The sequence below is a fragment of the Seriola lalandi genome, unplaced genomic scaffold, assembly GCF_002814215.2.
Source record: "Seriola lalandi dorsalis isolate HSWRI2012SDOR001 ecotype SW California unplaced genomic scaffold, Sedor1 jcf7180002054942, whole genome shotgun sequence".
NCBI lineage: Eukaryota > Metazoa > Chordata > Actinopteri > Carangiformes > Carangidae > Seriola > Seriola lalandi.
The window spans coordinates 97256-121491 of NW_019525493.1; the positions used below are offsets into that span (position 1 = coordinate 97256).

At 38.8% G+C, this 24236-nt stretch overlaps 1 protein-coding gene across 4 annotated transcripts in view; it reads left to right on the top strand.

Annotated features, from left to right (window-relative positions):
• Positions 1-24236, top strand: part of stac (SH3 and cysteine rich domain) — a 34937-nt gene that overhangs the window by 6084 nt on the left and 4617 nt on the right. For all 4 annotated transcript variants that reach the window (XM_087170280.1, XM_023393699.2, XM_023393700.2 and 1 more), the window contains 7 exons: positions 5637-5770; positions 11744-11825; positions 12051-12157; positions 13336-13417; positions 14404-14471; positions 17859-17956; positions 21167-21218. In XM_087170280.1, coding sequence (XP_087026406.1) covers positions 5637-5770; positions 11744-11825; positions 12051-12157; positions 13336-13417; positions 14404-14471; positions 17859-17956; positions 21167-21218 — 623 coding nt within the window. The remainder of the gene's footprint in view (positions 1-5636; positions 5771-11743; positions 11826-12050; positions 12158-13335; positions 13418-14403; positions 14472-17858; positions 17957-21166; positions 21219-24236) is intronic.

Here is a 24236-nt window from a genome sequence, read left to right on the forward strand (position 1 = left end):
AGTTCAGTGTGTGTGTGCGTGTGTGTGTGTGTGTATAATGAGCTGCAACAGTGCTGTCAAAGTCTGACTCAGTATCCCAGAGTCAAAGACCAGCACACAGGATAAATAGCGAGACTCAAACTGATTCAGAAGATTCTGAACTGCAATCACATTGTGATTATTAAATCTTAATGGCTGTTCATTTGAAATTTCTGCTGGTTAGTGAAGTTAAATGGTGCAGTAATTAAACGTGTTTTCTTAGACTGATTAAGGTGGGGAAGGTTCCGTGAACTGGAAAATACTTTTAATAAAATGAAAATTAGTGTATAGTAAACCAAATCCACATCTGTACATCTCCATGCACAAAATCACACTGTTGGATCGCTTAAGTACAAAACAGGTGTTTTAAGTACAGATTTCCATTCATGCTTTTGTCAGTCTCATCCTGAATAACAGACTCACAGACCTTTTTGACATTCCTGAGGCCTCAGGTAGCTGATTTAGGTTTTGTAACTTTATGAATCTATGAGTTGCCTGAGTTGTAAAATCAAGAAACCGTATAACCAGGTGTGATAGAAATTTACCATTTAAAACTAATATAATTTAATATATAAAAAGACATAGAAAAGGTGTGATAATGCACTAACTCCACTGCCAGGATCAATCTTATAACCAGTTTCACTGTTTTCACTATTTTTAATAACAGCTAATAGATGAATACCAATATGTTAATATTGAAAAAAAGCAGACTGGAAATATTAAAACACCCACTTTCTTCCTACAGGAGGATCCTTTGTTATATAAAAGACTGTACAAATTTAATGTGTCATCCATTATTAAAAAAAGGCTGCTTTATATTATAGTCCTCTCTGAGTCATCCATTAGCTTTACTAGATGAAGGCAGAGCAAACTACATTAGTAAATAATTGATAGAGCCATAAACACATTACCATTTTACTGTAGGCGTTCATCTGTGTTTTTTTTAAACCCTTGTACTGTATATAAAACAATACCTTGTACAATGTGTTCAGTTGATGTGACTAATTGTAATTGAACGCCAGGATAAGAAACTGCCAATATATTTAAATCTACAATGCAGCTAGAAGTTACAAAGTTCTTCTTTTATATATATATATATATATATATATATATATATATATATACACATATATATATAAATATATATATATATATATGTGTATATATACATACTAAGAGGGTTAAAAAAAAAAAGATATTTTACATAAGAAATTCAACATACAGAGCTTAAAAGTTTACACTATATCTAACAATGTCTGTTTTTCTAGAATGACATACAGTATGCAGGACATATACAGATGGAATATGCAGAAATTTTAACTATGATTACAAAATCTCACTGTCAGACAGTAATGACTGATCTCCTGCAACAGCTTTTAAAGGTTAGACAGTAATTTACTTTCAAAATCCCTGAAATGCCACAAATCAAGGCATCCAATTCCTCGAATTAGCAAGAAGTTGAGAGAGTAATCTCACTTGATTAACATGCACTAATCTGTTTTATGAAATCCCTGAATTACACATGACAGGTTTGGTTGAGCCCCTGAGAGAAATTAACCTTGGGGGTGAGGGGTTAAGGTCAGCCAGCAGACAAATGCTGCTATGATGCTAAATGATGCTTTACCACACCTCCCTGTATAAAACATACACACAGACAGACACACACCTCTCACAGTGTGAGATGATGTCAGTAGTGTGTTTGGTATTTTATCACAAGCTTGAGTCACTTAGTACATGTCACCATGCACGTGCATTGTAACAGGATACCACTGCGTTTTGTGACGACGTAGCCCTTCCACTGATCCTCATTGTATCCACTTTACTGTAACGACTGACAGCTGACATTGTCCCACACATCTGTTACAAATATGCACTATTAAATGTCAAACTACATTGTTGCTTGCAAGAAAATGTAATCTAAAAAATTCAGCCCAAGAAAAGTTTAAGGAAAGTGAACATTATTTCAAGTTTGAGACTTGACTCATCCTAACTATTTTTAGGCATGTGGGGTTGATGTCTGTGTGTCTGGCTGGTCCAGACCGAAATATCTCGAAAACTATTTGATGAATTGGCACAACATTTTGTACAGACATCCATGGTTCCCAGAAGATGAATTCTACAGACTTAAGTGATCAGAATTTGATGACCTCGGTGATCTTCTGACTGTTCCTCACGCGCAACCATGAGCTTGAGATTTGTGGTTTTGTCTGACTGTCTTTTTGTATGGATTCCTGTGAAACTTAATGTCTCTTTTAGTGCCAGCATCTGGTCAAAATTTCAATTAAAGTTTGCGGCATAGAATTTCGGATCGGATATCTTTGCAAACTGATGCTCCTCAATACTGCAAATAAATTTTATTTCTAAGAACACTTAATGTCACAACGGAGCACAGCAATACAGTTGATTTCAGATTCAGAAAACCCCTGATCACAGATGGATACATAAAAAAACAGCTATAATATGGCATTAAGCATTCTATGCCTTATTTCCTTAATTTTCCAGAAGGGGAAATGGTTGGGGGAAATTAAATGGCTGTGGGAGAAACTAATTAAAGTCTGCAAATAAACAAAAGAGATCTGCTCAGGTCAGTGTTTTGGAGGAGCTTAAGAGGGACAGGAGGTGGAGGAACCATTGTCGCAATGTAGGCTATCTGCACATGAAATCAGGAGGTGTGTAGTAAGATTGGCAGCTTAACGGATCAGTGTATGGCTATTGCAGCTTTATGCAGCTTGAGAGGGGTACTGTAAGGAGGACAAACAGCAAAATGGAGGAAGAAACACTGTGCAGGAAAGGATAGGAGAGAAGATGAAGAAAAAAATATGGCAGGAGTCTTGTTCTTCTAGTGTAAATGAATAATAGACTTTAAAGGCAGAGTAGCCAAGAAAGAGCAAATGCCAGAGAGAGCAACACTGTCAATTCATTTTCCCCACAGCTGTAATGGCTTTAGACCCTGGACTCTTCTCTTAGCCTGGAGGAAAAAGCACCTAAACACACACACACACACACACACACACACACACACACACACACACACACACACACACACACACACTAACGTCATCACCTCGCCATTACCAAAGGAGGAAGACAATGTCAGCTTCTTCTATCGTCCTGCTAAAACACAGCATTGAGTTCATTTCTTAGCTGTTACAAGTTAACGTGGAGGCATCTCACAATTCTCCCATGTTGGAATGAGTCAGCTCAAACAAACCAATCAACAACAGCTTGACAGGAACTTCATTTGCTTCCTGCTCCTGCGCATCCGCAGAGACAGACAAGAGCCTGAGCCAGGGTGGCTTAAATATACCAAAGAGAAATTCTTTGCTGAATGAGAATGACACTCAAAGTGCTCATTAAGCAACATCATCAGTTGACCTGATTTCGAGTGACCTAAAAATTGGTGCAGGTTGTGCTCATTGCCTCTGCTTCTGCAGCAGTTGTTGTTGTTGTTGTCGTTGTTGCTGTCGGTGATCTGTAGCTGTCCGGCAAGGATTCAGGCAAGGATCACATTTCTCTCGGTTTCCGTCTCAGTGTAACCAGCTCTGCCAGCTCAGCCAAGCAACACAAGAGCTTTAAAAATGGGGGGTGCATATCCAGTTTTCCAGACATTACTGAGTTTAACTGCTGTCCAGCTCCAGATAGCCGTGACACCAGGTCACATTGCGGCACGTGAAGAGCAAGCAGAGATTTTTTTCCCCCTCTGCTGGCTGCGTAAATTACACATGAGGGGCTTTGTACTTTAAGCACACAGTGTCTTGTGTTTGCTGTCTTGTTCGGGGATCAGGTGTTCTGCTTGGTTTCATTTTTACAGTAGAGCATTACCTCTGCTCACTGACCCCCCTCGGCCTGCTCATCAAACTGAATATGCTGCATTTTGAGGGTAACTTGGCCTGAAATGCTGATTTTATTTACCTGCCACAATGGCCAGCCACAAAGCACAAAAAACATTGACAATCTTTCTGTGATGAAACCTGATTGGTCAAATCATCTTTTTACCTCCCTAGTGCTCTTGATGCCCACTGAAGTGGATCAATGATTCCTTTGCATATCCATACTTTCACACGCACACACGGACGGTGTGGGCCAGAGCAGGGCACGTGATCATTGATTAATCAATAAAGAGCTGGAGGCGCATCGCTGCCAGACTACAACTATTGCAGCACTGGGACTTGGTAACAGTGTCCTCCCTTGGTAATGTGGAATAGCTGTTAAATGATACACCACTGCCGGCTGTAAGTGGTGGCTTTTGTCATGCTATGTATAACACATAATGGTTTGCAGGTAATTTGTCTTCTCAGGAACCCGTCTCTGCTTTCATCTTCTTTGATAGATCGAGTCCACATGAAAACAAAAGAATATTAATTCACATTTTCACATACTGGTCCTTATACCACTAGTTTCCACTGTCCAGTAATAGTTTGTTATTAGCTTAACTACTAAATAAAAGTTTAGTTCCATCAAACATATTATTTGAATGCAGAATATGTACAGAGTTGATATTTGATGTTTAAGCTCTGGCAATCTGACTCCCTCCAAGCATACACAATCTCAGTGGAGCAGATATTGGACTCTGTGCCTACAGGTGGATTGTGGAACTTATGAAATGTTATATTAACATTTTTTTTGCTGGCTTAGCCCAATTTTCAGGATCTTTTTCTCACTGTAAGCAGGAATATGGCCCATGATGTTTCAAGGTCTAGATAGTAATATCAAGATCTTTCAAATCTTTCGAAGTTAAGGCACCTGAACTTTTGACAGATAAGTGAGGTTGAGCTATTTACCTTCTCAGTCTAGTAACTACCTTCTTAATGATCAGGTCCACATTTATTTGATTAAATTTGTAAGATGACCAGTGAAAGCCAGATTTCCCCTGCAGTGATATCACATTTAATTCCTCAATCACACCATTACCATGTATTCATGCATACCTGCCAATTCATATCTTGCCCTTTTGTTGTCTGTCTTTTAGCCTTACAAAATCATTCACGGTGACAGTCTAACCTCAGTGATCTTCATTAAAGACTGAGCTGTCACTGTTGCCATGTGAGCTTTATTCTCTGCAAGCATGTCTCTCTTTACAATCTCACATTTCCGCCCAAAACTATCACTCATTTTTCTGCTCCATCATCTACAGTCTCTCTCCTTTGTATTTCACAGAGGTTATTCATTTGTTATTCTCTCACACACACACACACACACACACACACACACACACACACACACACACACACACACACGCTCAATGCTTAAAGTTTAAATGTTGCGTAACTCTGGTTCGTGAATAAGTCAGATTAATCTTCATTAATTCCAGCCACAGCGAGTCACGTGTTAATAAGTGAGGGTGATCTGCACTCAGACAGAAGTTTGAAATGGTTTCACATGTCGGAGATAGCACTGGCTCAGTTACATTCGTATTGATGGTTTTGCAGAAGAGCACATCACATGTCACATTAGCTAAATTTTGTCCCTGTTAAAATGTTCCACATGTAATTTTATTTTGGCTGGGAAAGGCTCCAGAAACTCTGGCTTATAGACAATAAATAAATGAATGAGATGGAGTCCAGTTCCTGACAAAACAGATTTGAACCTGTTGCCTCTATTCTGTGTGTGTGTCTCAGGTACCACAGCCAAACATGTGGTGTTCTTGGCGGGAAACACAGCAAAGCACGGCCTGCGTTGCAAAGCCTGCAAGATGAGCCTCCACCACAAATGTGAGAATGGAGTGGGACAGCAGCGCTGCATGGGAAAACTGGTAAGATGTACGACACAGAAAGATACAAGACATCAAGACAAGATATAGGCGGAACGCTCTTCACTTAGCTGTCAACATTTTGGGAGACTCTGAGCTTCAGGGATATAATAATTGATGTCATTATGAACAACCAAAACAGACATATTGGAGTTGGCTTTCTGACGATTTCCCACCAGAATGTGCTTATTCAGAAATCACACTCTGTATGTGTGAGTGTGCCGGTACATCTGTGACCACCATCCATCCTCGGCATCATCCTCATGATCGTTATATCATCACTCTGTCGGCCTGTGTGTTAGATAATGTTAATGCAGCACACCATTTACAAAAATTCTGACCTCCACCTCACCTCTGTCATGTTCTACCGTGCTGCCGTCAGCATATACCATTAAGTCAGGATCAATATGATCACACTGATGCAGCTTTATAACCACCATTGAAGATCAGTTTTATTATGAGTTTGGCATTTCACAGTTTTCTTTACATGTAAATCAAGCCTTGTTCTTTGTCGAGTTACAGGGTGCAAGAGTAAGATTAGTCATCACTATAAATGATTAAATTCCATATTTTCTAACACCAGCAGAGGTTATGAGTTTGTGAGAAGTTTTCAGTATCACAAAGATGGAGAAGTTGGCTATAATGACTGGTGATAATTACACTGAATAAATAATATAACAGCATATTGACAATCTGCTGTTGTTATCTGCTTGTCCCTGTTCTCAGTTTCTTTTGTTTTTGTTTTGGTTATTAACACTTGAGCATGCTGAACTCTTAAAAGTGTTAGGAACTACTATTAATTTTGTCAGGAATTTGTCAGCTACATCCTTGTTATTTTTATCATATTCACTTTTAGTCAACCAAAGTTTTAGTTGACTAAAAGTCTGGGCATTTTAGACTTATCTTAGTCAAAGAAAACCATAACTATTTTACTCTGTGCTCATTGTGTGCTGTTAATATGACGCGCACGGCACAATAAAGTCACAGTCTGCTGCGTCGGAAAAAGTCTATAATATATAGTCAATAAAATAAAAAGAGAAAGTCCGGTAAAGTTTTTATTTGTTAAACTCTATTTTAGTCTAGTCTTATCAGTCAGGTCTTATTAACCTTTTCCAAAACCACACTGGAAACGGCACTGGTCAACCTTAAAATAAACCGGTTTTATTCATCTATAGTTAAATCAGTTTACTTGCCTGTTAAGTTTCATAAAAGCCACTTCCCTGCTAAGGACCTCTAAAACATTAAATTAGAGCTGATTGGTCGATTTCAATTATGCTTATCTGTTGACATAAAAAGCTAGAGCGAAACTGCCTTAACTGAGAATTTATTTAATAGTTGGTATAGTCTATAAGCTTTTCAGTGTTATTACTTCAGAAATTAGAGGTAATGACCACGTACTGTAATAACCCTTCAACTTAGTAATCGCTATCGTTATTGTGTCATTTCCCTCCTAGAAACACACTTTGTGGAGGTCTATCCTCATTATTGGGTGATGATAAATCAGACTGTGGGCTATGATGCGATCCACAATCATCAGCTGTGGACGTGCTGCATTATAATGAAACCAATTGGTAACGGAGTTGGTTTGTCGGGGCGAGCAGGCTGTTTTTTTTTACTGGGGAGGGATCAGTCACACTAGTGAAACCAAGAGCCAGAAAGGGTTCAATGCTTTCACCTCCATAGCAGTTCAGAAAACTGGCAGTCAGAACTGAACTAGTGCTCTTTAGTCTTTCACACACATCACACAGTGAAGAGAGAGAGATTGTTGCACTGTCAGGTCATATTATGTGTGATGTTGTATAACTTGACTACACCTCGCTTGAGGAAACTTAGCTGGAATCAGTTGAAGAAATCTGGAATAACTTGAATAGCTTGGTGTTATTCAGCAAGAATAAAGTGAACTGACGTCTTATGGAAATATTATGGACGTGATACTAACAGCACAGGCCCTTTTTCTCCTTCCCCGTTGTGACGTCTTTCCACTAGATGCCTTAGGGATGAGGCTTGAAGATATGATCGGCTCTCAGGAGTGGAAAATGAGGTTGAGAGGTCATGCATAAAAAGGGAAGTTTCCCCAGTGGAGTACAGCTCTAAATTCTACTTACTCTAAACTTGGACACTTCTGCAGCCATGCTTGTTTCTGTTGGCTCGAGAATGCTTGAGCAAAGAAATCAAGTGACCTCATGATCTGAATCTTCAGTGTATCTTAATTTTTTCATTAAGTTTCTGAACTAACTGACACAGTGATAACGACTCTAACAAATCTAGTTGAAAAATCAGGGGTAATGAACATGTAAGCCTTTGTGGTTCAGCTATTTCGTTATATAACTTTACTTCATATGTATTTATTGCTTCAGATAGCAGAGCTGGGCTCCAAGAGAGAACCTAAATTTATAATTATTGGTTTTGGCAACAACCAGCTGCAAAATATTAGCGTAAATGATGCAGTTTTAGTTATTTTACCAGTTCTACCAGAGACTCTTCAAAAGTTAAATTTCGGAAAGATTGTGTTATTTACATTGACACATTACTTTATGGCTCTGTATACAGTTTTATTGCAGGCACAGTATGTTGGTATCTTAGCTAACAAAAGCTGAGCACTCACTAGGAAAGAGTAATTCTCTCCTAACACATGGTTGTTATTCAGTCTTAACAACAACAACTCCAGTCCAATTAAAGTTTCTGGGAGACCTGCCAGTTTGGATCAAACATGATTAATAATCAATATGTGTCAGTTGATATGTGAGTCACTGCTTGAAACTCGGCAAACACCCTCAGTCAGTAGCCAATGAGATTTGAGTCTTACTACAGTGCTTGAGCTACATATTGCACCAGATCTGCTGCAGTGACACAGTTCAAAAAGTTGAAGTGATTCAGAGCGATACTTATGATAAATAACATGATTCACTTATCAGGTTTTGACGAGCATTGCTTATCGCTCACCCGCAAACAATAGCAGGTGTCCTAATTTCCTCCCGGTCATTGAGCTCATATTCACAACCACAACTTCATGCAGATCTTTTACTCCATCTTCCTTAATTTCCTTGGTGCTCACTGTACACATGTGGTTATTCAAAAGACTTGCAAGAATGCAGCCTAGAACACTGCGGTTTAGGAAGTCAGACCTGACTCGTGACTCTGCTTTCAGCGATTGAAAGAGACAAGATCACAACATTTGCATGTTTTCCCCCAGTATTCAAAAGCTTTGGATGAATTTCCTACTGTCTATGTGATCAAATAGCAGTAACTCCCAAAACAGGGAATGAGGAAATACACAATTACGCTTTTACAAAAGCTGATTGCAGCTCTAACTGAAGTATCTGCTGTTATTTATTTACAGTATTAATAAAGTTACTAATTTCCCAGCTAACATAGAAATTACGCAGTCTTAACCATGCCAGATGAATATAACTTATAAATGAATGAACAACCTCAACTCTTTCATGTTAGTTTAAATTTGTAAACACATCTTGTTCTCTCTGTTTAGCCCTTCGTCTGAAGAGGCTGACATGTGTGTGATGAGACTTAAGTGTGTGTGAAGTGTCTAAATCTTAAAATGCCAGCTTGGTGTTTCAGTATGTACAGGATAAACCTAACTTTTGCATAACAATGACTTAAACCAGCATAGTGAGGGTCAGGGCTGTGTGTCAGTAAAGTTAGTTGTACTGCTCACCTGTGCTTGGTTGTAACCTTGTGCACCGAGGAAGGGTTTCTGCGCAAAACATCTGTGCATGAATAAATAATTTAGGTGCTGTGCTGTTCTCATCATGACTTTTGATGAATATAAACATGAATAGTCTATATCTAAAACTATGACAGAAATGCTTCCATGACCTTAACCATACTTTTACCTGTATCTCTAATCACTGCTGTCACAACATTGGTGCAGTAAATGCAGCAACTGTGACAGGTGTCTTTTGTTTGCAGCCAAAGTAAAAAAAGAAAAAAGTGTGCTCCTTTAACCTTTTCCTTAATGAGTTTGCCCCTGAAAGTCTGACATGCAGTTCTTACGATGGGCCTGAAGAGCTCAAGGGTTGCTTATTTTAGTCGTCTCATCATGAGAAGAGTTAAACAACGAATCAAGGAGGACTGATTAACCAATCGCGGTTTGAATACATGAAATGTAAACAAACAGAAACAGTCGTGATGCGCACATCCAGTAAAGAACTGAAGTTATCTTATCAGTAAATGGCTGTACATTGGTTATCTGGGATGTTTTCCAGAAATCACAAACCTAGAGAAAATGCAAAAAACTGTGAGTACTTACATTAATCATTACTCACTGTGCCTCAGGTAACATGTCTTCAAGGACTTTGGAGAATTTCAATCTCCTGTCTTTCTTCTGTGCTTAAGACAGATTCAAAACTGATGGGGAATTATTGATTGGTGAGGACGCAGGCAGATAATGGATATAGAAATGATAAATGTTTGAAGGCCTTGGAAGATATGAGGACATGACAGGCAGATAAATTAAGACCTAGACTTTAAGACCAGTTTTTCTAGTCAGGTGACCACAGGCAAGCCACATTTTCTACTCCTTTATGTTTTGATTTGAACATAACAAATCATTTATGAATTTATGATGGTCATGCACCAATTAAAACTGTAATTATTAATATTTTTCATTCAAACAATAATGTGCTGAAATGTAATTTAAATTGAGTGAAACTAATGTAGCACCTCTGCTGCGGGGTAGTGCAGTATTGAGTGTGGACTGAGTCTGACGGCCCCTTCAGCATCTGCGCTCCACTCCACCCATTCTGTCTCTCCTGCTGTGTAACTCTCAAGCTATCCAGACCCGCAGTCGTGCGATTGTTTTTCACATCCTCACCTTTTTTTGTGGCAGTTAGTTAGTTGCACTGTGATTACACTGCATGATGCATGTTGTTCGCTCCTCTGCCCTGAATCGAACCAGTTTGTTCATTGTAGAAAAACACGTGTCACTTAATGTATGCCAAACAAACTGCTTCATACATTGGAACTCGTGCTCAGATGTTATAAATAAATAAAATAATAATATTTAGTTCTAATTGTTCAGGCACTTACAAGCATGAAACGATGTATCAGTGTCTCTATAAACAGGATTACAACCCATCCCCCATGGAGACATACTGTAGGTGCCAATTAACGTAGCTAACTGCTGGTTTTGTGTTCTTTAACCACATTCACAGTTGCGCAGTTCACATCTTTAATTAGGACAGAAATACAAACAGTTGAACTGTCAAGTTTCAAGTTGTGTTTACATGGCACATGTGACACAGTGTTGATAAGTATTATACTGGTATAATAAGTAATGCATTAATCAAATCATGTGATTACTGGCTAATTGTTACCAATATTGGTTTATAAAGGTTCTTAATAGTGTGCATATATATATATATATATATATATATATATACATTTTTTAAAAATATATATATTTAAAAACACTGGCACGTATTTTTTTCAGAAATATGTGATTACTATTTATTAATTCACACATTTTTGTTTGGATATTTACTTCGAATAGTTTATAAATATCTTATAGCAGATTAACAACAAAACTAAGATTAGGATTCATGCTCAAATTAGTTTTTTTCATGTTTCCTTCTTTTTACATTACATTACATTTGTGATCATTAGCATTAACTGAATATTTGATGATTCTGTTGATCATTCCCTCATGAATATGGCTGTGTAATTAAAACTGATGACTATTTTGTGCATATTTTATTCATATTTAAGGTATTATCTGACACTGGCCCGTCTGCTCAGTTTGTGGGGTGAAATATGCATGAGCTTGCTGTAATGCCTGGTATGCAGTATGGCAGAACTTAGGCTCTACAATGTCAGCTGTGTTCAGAAATGTCAGATTAAATAGAGTTATGTGCAGTATGTCAGTGTCAGGATGCTGTGCTGCCTGCGGTGCAACATATTGATTTGTCTCTAATGTCTATCGCCTCTCTTTTTTTCCCCTCTCTGTATTCCTCTCCCCAGCCAAAAGGCTTTCGGCGGTACTACAGCTCTCCATTACTGATCCAGGAACAGTATGGCTGTATCAAAGAAGTTATGCCCATTGGTGAGCGGCTTAGATCTCCAATATAAGTTCTGTTCTGTGTGGGATGGGATGCTCTCAAGTGAAAACGTAACTCAGCTCTTCCAGAACCACTTTTGCACTTGAACTGTTTTATAAAATTTACCTACATTGTTATGTAGTATTGTGAATCACCACTTGGCTTTCACAAGAGCTTAACATTTATTTGTCATCAGCTTTCATTATGTCTTGTATTATTCTTTTCTAAAGCTTGTGGCAATAAGGTGGACCCCGTGTATGAGGCCTTGAGGTTTGGGACATCCCTGGCACAAAAGGCCAAGAGGGCCAGTGGCTCTGAGTCTCCACACAGAAACTCGGTAAGAAAAGCATAATTTATCATGTCGGGAAGTGTTTGTTTTTACCCTGCTGACACATAATACTGTACCTGTCATAGATTTCAAATACAAATCGAAAGAGAAAGATTCGAATTCAAAGAGAGTTGTTGTTGTTTGAACTATTCCATGTCTTAGTAAAAACTATAATAATCTACTAGTGAACTAGTAGTGAACTAGTCGATTATCCCAGTTCAGTTCAGGTATCACGCTTGTTGTAGTTTTGTCCCACTGTAGCTGATCGTCAAAATAGATACAGCCACTGCAGGGCTGTAAACACTACCAATAAAGGCAGTCTGGTCCAGGCAGTGTCAAGACGGGAGATGTCGGTACAAACTCTCATGTTACAGCTCTGTAGATGGACTAGACTGGTTGGAGAGCTACAGTCCTTTCCAGCCTCCTTTCAATGTGTGTGTAACGCACAAGCAAATCTGTGTTTCATAGCTTATCACTTCTAATGTAAGCTAAACTGTATAAGCAGTCTGGACATGAGCCTCTGTATGATGACATCTGAAAGCTGTTGGGTTCGGGCCATCCTGTCCTGTCCTGTACAGCTGTTAGTGAATGGGTGTGTGTGTGTGTGTGTGTGTGTGTGTGTGTCAGTGGAGACTCAGAGAGACAATGTGATCTCAACAGGGGTTATGCTAATAGTTTCCACATGCAGACTTAGAAACCGTGTGTTTGCTACACTGCAGATTTCTCCAAAACAGCTGGTTTGTCTGTGAGAGTGGGTGTATTTTAGCTAGTTTCATACTTATTGATCTACAGTATACCGCCATCTATCTCTGTTTATCACTTTCCCCTGTTTCTGTTTATCCATATATCACATATCTATCTGTATCTCCCTCTATCTATGTCTATATCTATTTCTATCCATCTCTCTTTAATAGATCTCCAAAGATTAGTCTGAATCCTTTTTTAAACAAGAAATGCCAAAATTATTTGGTTCCAACTCTCGATAAAAATGTTTTATATGACAATAATGTGAAATATATTTGTATGTGGGATTGTGGGTTGGACAAAACAAAATATTTAGAGACGTCACTTCGGACTTTGGAAGACTGGGATGGACATTTTTGACATTTTTGTGACGTAAATAGACAGAACGATTAATTGAGAAGATTATTGATAGATCTTTTGTCTAATGTACCTCATCTCTGCAGACCAGTGACTTGGATAAGGTTCCAGAGGAGGTGGTGGCTCACAGCAGCAGGCAGGAGCTGTCGAGAAAACACAGTGATGATGGTGAGTATCCGTTATGGTACACTGTGTGCATCTGGATCAAAGCCATGTAGTCGCACTGAGAAAAAAAAAAATACTATTCCTATTGCTCTTCCCACAAGTGAGTCTGAGAAGGTTGCAACATCAAATCCTGCTCCTTTGAACCATCAAATAAGGTTCTTCATTATTTTCCACTGAGTTGAATTTGCTCTTTTTGCTGTGGTATCTCTGAGCCTGCTTTAGAATACGCTGTAGAAAAAACTTACAGAAATGTGTGGACCCGTCTTTTTTTTTTTTATCTTGCATTATGTGTAGGTGTTGATTTAGTGATGCTGGGGATTTTCTGCTGCACAATAGCCTCTGTAGTGAAGGGCAAGGCACTGACCCTTACAATCCAATATATTCACCCTGAGCAGCGAAGGCAAAGAGAGTGGTGGAGCGCACCACGGTTCTGGAAAATGCTATTTGAAGCATAGCTACAGTGCTGCTGAAATATTTCCCACAGAGAATGGCACCTGGCCCAAAAAAATAGTTAACATTCAACTCATCTTGTTAGCCTATGCTATGTGTTGACCACAACCCTGTTCTAGTTTCTTGATAGTGTTTCGGTTGATGGGAAAATACAGCAATGGTCAAGGAGAAGCTATCCAGAATTGTGCTATGGATATTTATCAACCTTAGAAGTCGAGTCATTGTGTTTTTGGTTACATCTTTGATTTGTTGATACCGTCAGTTTCCAGTTGCAAACAAGATACCTCATAATCACACCAGTTGCTTGCTATGACTTCTTTTAGACCCATTCGATTTCACAGTAATGACCCCAAGATGTTTCAACTGGTGTCACACTTGGGACAAAATGTAAACATTTTGCCCTTTTCCTAGTAAAGTTCTAGCCGGGGGCAAAGATATCAGCATTTTTTTTGTGTTTATAATGGAAACTAATAAATTCTTGTTTATTGAAATGGTTATTAATTATAGTGATTTTTTTGTTTGTTTGTTTTTTTTCTCAGTCTTCACAGTCATTGAGAACGGGACGGAGCATTACCACCAGCCAGAGGGAAAACCTGATGATTTGCCAGTAAGGAACTAATCAATCAAATAATTTTACAAAATACATGCTGCATCTAATTCCTGATGGCTGTGTGTACACGAGTTTATTATATGCCTGAGTAGTACTGTTCTTGTAATATAATGCCAGGAACTAAATTCAGAGGAAATCAGAATGCTTTAAAGTTTGTTTTGCTCTCTGTCTCTGATGATGTTGAATTTGCAGGAAATTATTTTCACTTTTACAATATGCAGCTTTACAAGCAACTTGACATTAAGGCACCTATTCTATCAAAAGACCATGTTTGACAAAACTCTAATCTCAGTGAATTTCAACTGCCAAAAAACCTTTTATCTACAAGCTGTCTTTTCTTAATAGCAAGGCAACCGCCTCATTTTTCTTTAAAATCTTTGAAGAGTCAGTTGTTCAAACAGTTGCCGAAAAGGTTGCACAATTCTTTTGTCCCACAAAAAATCATGTGATCATTCAATTTAATTTAAAACACAAACATCACCCAGATGTGAGGTAAAGCCTTTTCACCTGCAGAGACAATTTGCTGCCACTTTTGTAAATAAAAAAAAAGCCTTTTAGTGAATGATAAACTCATGATTACATAACGATGAAAAAGAAAAAGTAAACTGAAGATATTGTTTTAGAGGAATGGCAAGCTTAAACTGTCTTCTCTGCAATTTCACGTTAGCAGCTGCAGTAGCCAACTCCGCTTGGTATTCTGCAGGCCAATAGTTTTATTGTAACACTGTATTATTGACGTATTCTGAAAACCTCTGAGAACCAATTTTGTTCACTGACCAACTTCTGAACCCTGCCTGGTGACTCTGAGAACTGCTACCCAGCCAGTCCAGTCTGCGCCCATTAAGCATGCTGCACTTGGCCCCGCGCCTCTGTCGTTGCTGCTGAATTTCCCAGGGCTTTGAGGGAAAACTTCTCTTCCTGCTGTAACAAATCATACCCGAGCTGACACGACCGCTGGCCTGTACTGATACGGCAAAGCCTTGACCTTAATGTTTGGCTCTTCAGCTCTGGGATCTGTGCTGCTGTATTTATTCTCTACGGTGTAGATATAGTGCTGATAGTGCAAAATTCATGCCAGAGATAGATAAAGGTTAAATGTCTGTGAATATCTTATCACCCCTGCATCTTTTCATCTTCCATGGTGGGATTTGTGGAAGAGGTGCTTTCAGTATCAATGTTCTTTGTACATATTTTCAATGTCCAGCCATCTGTCATGTTTACTTTTATAGTTTAACGTGTTTATCTCCATTGTCAACAGTGGAAAAAGAACCACAGATACTTGGACAAACACAAAAATGAAAAAATAACCATACAAGGCAAAAACACACACACACACACACACACACACACACACACACACACACACACACAAACACAAACACAAACACACAATATAATCTAGCAGTCCGGCCATCCATTTCATGGAAGAGACTTGAAATGCATTGTGTGGTGTTGTCAGGCTGGACCGAGCACAGCTGGCAGCGGGCTGTTTGTCTGTCATCCGACGGGTCCATTAGCTCAGGCTGGCGGACAGACGGATGGAGGCTCGGCAGGGTAATGAGCAGAGAAAAACGCTCGAAAACTGCTTCTTCACCAGTGAATGGGCCTCCAATTTGAGATGAGAGGCTCACACGCACAAATGGGAACACACACAGTCACACACAGGATCGCCATCTGTTCACAGTTTCCAGGTTTTGTGTTAAACTCCCCGAGATCAATTGACAGTAAAATAGTCTGGTTCAGTCTGGTTGCTGTTATTTCTTTTCGCTTGAGTTCTCTCTTTGGAAAGTTTGATCTTGTGTAGGTGGCGCTATTTTTGTTTTTCTGTTCATCTAAGGCAGGTTCTGTTTATTCCAAACAAACTTCTATTGCTTGTGATGCTGCCGGGAGCATAAAATCTGTCACCAAATCATCTCCACTGGAATAAAAATATTGGAAAATAGCACTTAAAGCTTAGTTAATAATTTTATATCTATATGTGGTTCAAATTAATCATTAATCAGCATGTGGATTGTGAAAAGGGTCGTCAAAGTGTTGAACCCACAGAGAATTTTAACCCTGGCTCTGCGGTTCCTCTCAGCTCTACGGAGCAGTTAAGCATTATTTTGCCCATTGTTTTGGTTTTCCGGCCCACATTATTCCTGTTTTGGTTTATTTGTTGCTCTCATCTGATGTTTTGAATAAACTCAGGGTACACTACGCACCCAGACACAGAGACAGCAGCTAAATAGCCAGACAATTTCCTCAGGAGTTGTAGGAGACCAAAAACAGAGCTACAAGGACAGTGAATATTGGACTCGAACTTCAAACAAGCACGACTCCAAATGAATGTTAATAATGCATCTGCTGAATGTGCAATTAGACAACTCTTTGCAAACATGTTCATATCAACATTACAAGGTGATACAAGTTGTGTTTCCAAGTTTTTGTACTACCCCCAAGTAGCCAAAAAAAAAAAGCAACAACTGTAGGACTAAAGGAATCCACGCTGCTTTCTTTTTTCCATTTTTCCATCGTTGCATTGTCCTTCACTTCAAATACTGCTTTATTTCCTGGAAACTCATTTACAAAGGAGACCATTATCTTGGCCTGCCCATCCTGTCAGCCACTTTTCCAGGCTTCTACAGCATCAAGACCCTCTCAAGGCCAGTGAGAAGCTTTTATTTAGCTGTAATGGATTGCCACAGCTTGATGTTGTTGTTTTCACCCAGAGGCCACAGAGGTAGTTTGCCTTGTGGCCGCAGTTAACTCAACTCATCCATCAGCCACTTTGTCAGTCCACGTGGGTGACGTCGGGGAGCGACAGAAGAAAAAGCACTTTCCCTCATTACTATACAATGCCACAAAGAAGTCAAATACTCCTGCTGTCTTGCAAAAATAGGTCTTTTAGCACCATTTTCCTCCACGCACCATGCAGGAACAAGACAAGTTGTCCTTAGTGAACCAGCAGGCTGGATTCAGACTCAAGGTATTGGTGATGAAACAGGAAAATGCACCCACCAGTTTTCTGAGCAGGTGTGAAGAGCGCCAGAATGGCAGCATATCTCTCTGCTAATTGTGCTAACACCTCTCCAAGAACTTCCTCTCCACCCACAACCCTGTGCTGTTTTAACTTCCTGAGCGTTCTTGAAAACCCGATCCTGCCTCTCCTACTCATGTTGACGCTGAATTAATAGGAACAGATTGCAGAACATCCAAAGCAGTTCCTCCATCTATCAGTGTACTGTAAACAAGGGCTTCTCCTGCTTATGTGAATGCCAAAGGAGTAATTTAAGATTCAACTGCAAGAAAAGGAGCTCTAGAGAATATGGTGTTTGTGTGTCTGAGACTTATTGAAAATCAAATCTGTGTGCACATGTGTCTCTGTTTATCTTTGCTGTCTAGTTGGAGCAGAGCCAACTACAGAAAGAAATCCTCAAGCTCAACACATATGTGGCTTTGTACAATTTCACTGCCCAAGAGAGCCATGACCTGGAGATGAGGTCAGTTTACACACATGTACACACACATGTTAATTAATAAAGAAATCCTGCTACACCACACACTGTCACTACTATAAACAGCACCTGTCTGGGGACTGCAAATGAAATATTACCAACAGATAGACTCTGACATGCCTACAATAACTTGTTTTGATCCATAATCACTGTTAAAAAATGTTCTGAAGAAAAAGAAAAAACTAATTTAACATATTGCCATCTCAGTTCTTCTGTAAGCGTGATTCAACTACACTGTGAAAATAGATTTAAGGTTTCTGAAGATAAACTGAATTCATTAGTTCGTACACATGTACTTAGAGAACTAATTTTTGCGCCTTATATTAGTGTTCTGACTCATGAATTGCATGGATAAGGAGCTTTGGGTTTAGTGTCTAATTTTTGAACAACTCTAAAATCATAATATATTGATTAGTTTCACAAACCTGCCATGCACACAAAGCCGCAATGAGAGAAACAAAGCCTCTGTTTCTGTGACCTTTTAATGTATGTCTTGAAATGTACATCTCTGTATCTTATGCATGTAAAGAGTCAGACCACACAGAAACACTTACGCACACAATCCAAACACACACATTGTGTAAGTGTATAGAAGGTGTTTTATTTACTATTTTAAGTGTGTCAGTATCTGCTATTGACGAGCTGTTTGCTCCCTGTCAATCTTCACTTACTTTTTCATGCCAAGAAATCAAGTTTCCTCTTAATTAGTGTTTTTAGCATTTTGAATTAAGTTTCATATTCAGTTGCTGCTGCGCTGGTCTCTATAGCTGTTTGAAATCACTATTATTCACTCATTCACTATTACCTATAATAAACAGTCAATAGTTTACTCAGTAGTGAATAGTAAATTTAGTCTTAAGCAGTGTTGGAAAAAAATATCCTGTTGTCTGTAAAAGTTCTACATTTAAAATTTGGATTAAAGCAGTTATAATCAATTTAATAAAATAACAATGTTGACAATATGAAAACAGTGTGAAGTGGGTGGTTTGTAGTGATGAACCTACTTAGAAATATCCCCTGAATCTGGAGCTTTATATTCAGTTTCAGCTCATTGTTGTCCATCCCACAACTTTTCAGGTTTCGGTCACTCTCATCACTCTCACAGTGTTGTTTTCAGCCACAGCAGCAGGAAACTGTTTTCAGTATTAAAGCTATGAAAACCAACTGTACTCTACCTACTCAGCATTGTCAGAATTGCAGCAAAAAGTAGTGTTGGTGCTACAGGCACTGCTTTCACACAAAGAATTCTAACACGCAAGTAAAAATGGGAAAATGAATGTAGTGCGTTACTGTGGGTAGCAAATATAGAGTGATTTCGGACGGAGCCCGTGAGTTCAAATAATCAAGCATGTTGCATTTCTGGCCTCTAATCTTGGATGTCAGCAGGTGTTTTGGCTTTGACAGCTAATTAAAACCACCTGATGTGACACTGATTAGGCTGTGGCCAGAACTCCAACATGATAACATAACAAATTATAGTATGTATAATACTATAATTACAGAATTTATCATTTTGAATTATAATTCATTGGTTTTATGTTGAACATTAAGTTTTAAATTTTGTCAGCCTACAGACATATTTTGGAACAATAAGTCACAATCAACACAGCTCTATATCTAACTTGTCTTATTATTTCTGATACAATGTGAAACCTTAAGTATGATTGATAGAGCCAGGGCCCTCAAGAATGAGAGGATTCATCATGAACAGTCCTTCAGCATAAATACCCATTTGTTCTTGGTTCTCATGGAAATCCTCAGAGGATTTAAGGATATAAGAGTGCGCTTGTTCTCTCTTTCTATTCCCTCTATACACAAACGCACGCACACACGCACACACCACACACGGCTCCTTCCTCTCTCTCTTTGGTCAGGAAAAACTTCACACAGCTTCATTTGAAATTCATTGACTTTCTCCTCTAGGACCCATGTCCACTGATACCTGCTCTACAGCACAAAGCTCACCAAGCTGTGTTTCACTTTGTTTCTTCTCTTATATGAGCCTACATCAAAGTGTGTCTCCTCAGGGTCTTGCTGCAGACAGTATTCAATACATTAAACATTAACACATAAAGCACAAATGGAGGAAAATTGAATCCTTAATCAAAAGTTCAATTTTTATTTTCATTTTAAGTGAGTTTATCAGTTTTGTGATTAGTTTCTTGATTACTTTCGACTATGTGGTGGCTGTAACAAGGTTGAGGGATGCATTTTAATAATAGATTAGATTCAGAACCTTTTTTTGTTGTTTAAGAGATAAAGATTTTACCAACCCCTTTTCTCACTGTCATCTCTCACTTTGTCATGATTAACTTGATTTTAATGCACAGTATTTCAAGGAAATGCTCATCTGCTTCATTTCCTGTTATCTTAATTGAATCAACATGTATCTACTTTGTTTACATAACCTTACAAGATTTTACAGCTGTGCTGTTTCTCACCTTCAGTAAACAGTGTTTTCTGAGTCATGATCATTATTACTAAAAGGCCAACTCGTGTTGTAACTGTACCACAAGAGGAAGAAAAAGGGAAATTACGTAAAGCAACATTTGGCTCAACTGTGCTGGAACTTTTGATACTGAAGCCGACGGCTTTGAACATATGCTAGTAATTATGACACATGTGGCGATGGGGTAATGTGATTCATGCATTTCCTGGATAAATAAGAATTACTTACCGCAGACAGAATGAAGGTGTATCACATGTCATTAAATCAGAGAAAAGCTGACAAACATGTCTTCTAGTTAAACATGTGTGCTGTATGTAAGCAGGCCTTTTACCTGAAATAACTGTAGATTTTAGCTCCTGTAACTAGCTAATTAATTCTTACTCTCCAGACAGTTTTGTAATCTTTCAATCTGACTCACTATGACATTTTCAGGTTGTCCGTCTGTCTGTCCCATTCTCATGAACATGATACTTCAGTAATGCCTTGAGGGAATTTCTTCAGATTTGGCATAGACATTCATTTGAAATCAAGGATGAACTGATTAGATTTTGATGGTCAAACGTCAAGGTCACGGTGACCTCACAAAACATGAGTTTGGCCTCGTGAACACAATATCTCAGTAACACCTTGAGGGAATTTCTTCAAATTGGTAGAAACGTTCACTCAAAAGGGGCCAATAGTTCACTTTTGCCACTGGGCAAAAACCTTTTGGTTGAATTTGACTTTGTTTTGCCTTTTTATTGCAGAGCAGGAGACAGGATCTTATTGGCTGACGACTCTAATGATGACTGGTGGAAGGTAGGTACAAGACGTATTACACCTTAGTAGTGACATGGTTCATCAAACCTTTCAAGATGCCAAATTCAAAGATAAAGTTTGCAGGTTTTGTCCAGTTTACATATAATGTGTGTTTTCCACAAAGCCCCAAAAATGCCCCATTAAGAAATGGATTGATAAATTACTCAACGTCTGCCTGTACATTACAAGAGCAAGAAAGCAGGCTGCCTCAGGACACAAATGTATGACAGATAAATTAGGGAGACAAAAGGGCCGAAACGTGACTGTACAGAGGCAGCCTGCTGCCACCAGACCATGAAGAAACTCATCACGCATTTTAATGCTGTTGTTGTTCCCTACAGCCTGTAGATAAACAGAGGCGTCTGGCCTGTATGGTCTTTGAACAATGAATACTTAAACAAGTCAAGAGGCAATCATTTGCACCTGACACAACACCTGCATATAATGTATATGTAGTATATATACTAGGGATGCACGATATGAAATATTTCAACCGATACAATAACCGATAATAAACTGCTTCTTATGGCTCATACCAATAACCGGTAAGTTTACATTTATATATTTTATATATAAAAAAGACCTCCATATAATCTGGAGTTTGTGAACCCAGGAGAGTAAAAAGGCTAAGATGCAGTGATTATGAATGTATATTTTAGTAGCTCTGACCTAACTATAACAGGAAACAGCATTCCTGGCTCTTCAAATGTTCATTTATTTGTTTGTGAATAGAAAACCACAGTACATTATAAACAATAAACAAAGTTTGGATGCACTGGGGATGTGTCATATCATACACACAGGCAAGTAATTGAAACAAAAATGTGATCCAAATAAAAATCAACTGTGATCGCACATAGTGAATTTAAGTCAAGTGCACCTTGGTATGTTAGGCTTTACAAAACTTAAGGCCTGTGGCCACTTAGGCTGTAGATAAAAATAAAAAAAAACAGCAAAAGGCAAAAATAACCCATCAAATATTTTACATATAAATTAAGTATAAACAAAATGCACTTCAAATCTCACAATAATAAGAACAAAAAGTGCATCACTCAACAAAAGGCTTTTGCAGAATTATTACTGCTTTATCTGCAGAAGGCATATAGTAGAGATTAGAGATTTCTAGATCTAGAGATTTCTTTTGTAAATTGTTCTTTTGTAGAAAAGTTTTAGTTTTTTTTTAACAACTTAAAATGTTTTCCAATTTTCACTAATCAGCATTTCCTACCTTCCTTCCAAAGTACATCATTTTTCGCTTTTTGTCTACATTGTCTTTTCGAAGGTTTGAGGAACAATTTGCTATGTGAGGGCATCAATGGGAGATTTTTCTTGATAAGAAACATCTCTGCCTACTCAAACCAATTCTGTTGCTTTTTTCATCAATAACATTTGCAGCAGCAGAAAACAAATGTTCACTGTCTATGTTAGTGCAAGGGGCTGAGGCGAGGTCCAGAACCAGGAACTCTTGTTTGTCCAGTATTCTGCTGGGCTCTCGGTTCTGGAAATCGGGGACTCTGAAAAGATATCCTCTTATCTAAAGTAGAACAAAAACACACTTATATTTTACATTTTTTTTTGGTGTCTTTTTAAAGAGACATTGAAAGCTTTATTTATCTAAACACTCACTTGTGGCTCATCCACCTTCTCTGCTGTTGCACAGTTCAGCTTTTCCCTGAACATTTCTTTGGCTTGCCTTTTTGCTGCTTGGTTAAAATAGCAGTCCTCATATCTAGGGTCCAAGATTGTGGCAAGATAATACAGGGCCTCTGTATAGATGTGACTGAATCGCTGCTCTATGGCTTGCAATAGAGCGCTCTTTGAAGTTTACACTCCCTGATCTGTTGCAACAGTCTTGTTTAACAAACGTTTTAAGGCTTCAATGGAGGGGATCACATCTGCTGCTGTGGCTATAACTGAGCTCTTTTGTCAACTGTTCACATGAGTCAAGAAGAGTCAACATCTTTTCTATTAAAGTCCACTGATATACACCTAGAGATGCAGGTAATTCAAAATCTACTCATATAGCATATAGAACGTGCTGTTCCATCGCGTTGGTACGTCTTGTTAGAGACTTGTGGTTTTCATGCCCAGTTGTGTCTGTAAATCTTTCAGACAGGAGGTGGCAAGTTGGGAATGCTTAAAGTGGCCTACCATCTCCCTGCCGATCGAAACACAGTCCGTGATGCTTCTTTGGCTCAGTACAGCCTCGTTTACCGCAAGCTGTAGTGTGTGCCATAGAGCCCAAGCTTGTGACCCCACATTCTTCCATGGCCTTGGTCATATTGCGTGTATTATCCCTGAGCACAACATGCACTCTGTCTTTTATTATACTCCATTGTTCAAACATGGTTTCAAAAGCTTGGCATATCGTCGCAGTATGCGAACCAGAGCACTCCTGTGCATACAGCAAGGCTTTTTCCATGTTGAAGTCTTCATCCAGCCACTAAGCTGTTAAACTAAGCATACTCACTGGACTAATGTCAGATGCCCAAATGTCCATGGTCAAACTTATGTTAAGTGTGTTCTTGTCGATCAAATTATGAATGTGTGTGGTGACCATATCACATAAGGCAGGTAGGGACATGTTTTCCTCCTCTTGGAATCCTTGCTGAACATGTTTTGCAAATTGCAATGGCGTTGTAGTCCGGTCCCACCAAGAAAAACAACCAGACCGGTGAAGACATGTTGGCTCTCAACTCCAGACATGAGCACAGTACTGAGGTGCAGCAATTGACGTTATGAGCACGAAAACTTAGACTCGTTTTCCATGGTTTAGCCACAGTATAGTGCCACCTGCTGGTGTAGCAATGTAATTGCATTATCAGATCCATTTATCGGGTTCGATTTCTTTATCGCAGCAACAAAAAATGGTGTACTTTTCCCATAATAGACCGATAATTTATCAGCCCAATTATTATTGTGCATCTCTAATATGTACCATATGTAAAAACACATACACTACTATACCCAGTGTTTCCTCTAGGATTTTTTTCAGCAGTGGGGGCATGCTATCGGGGG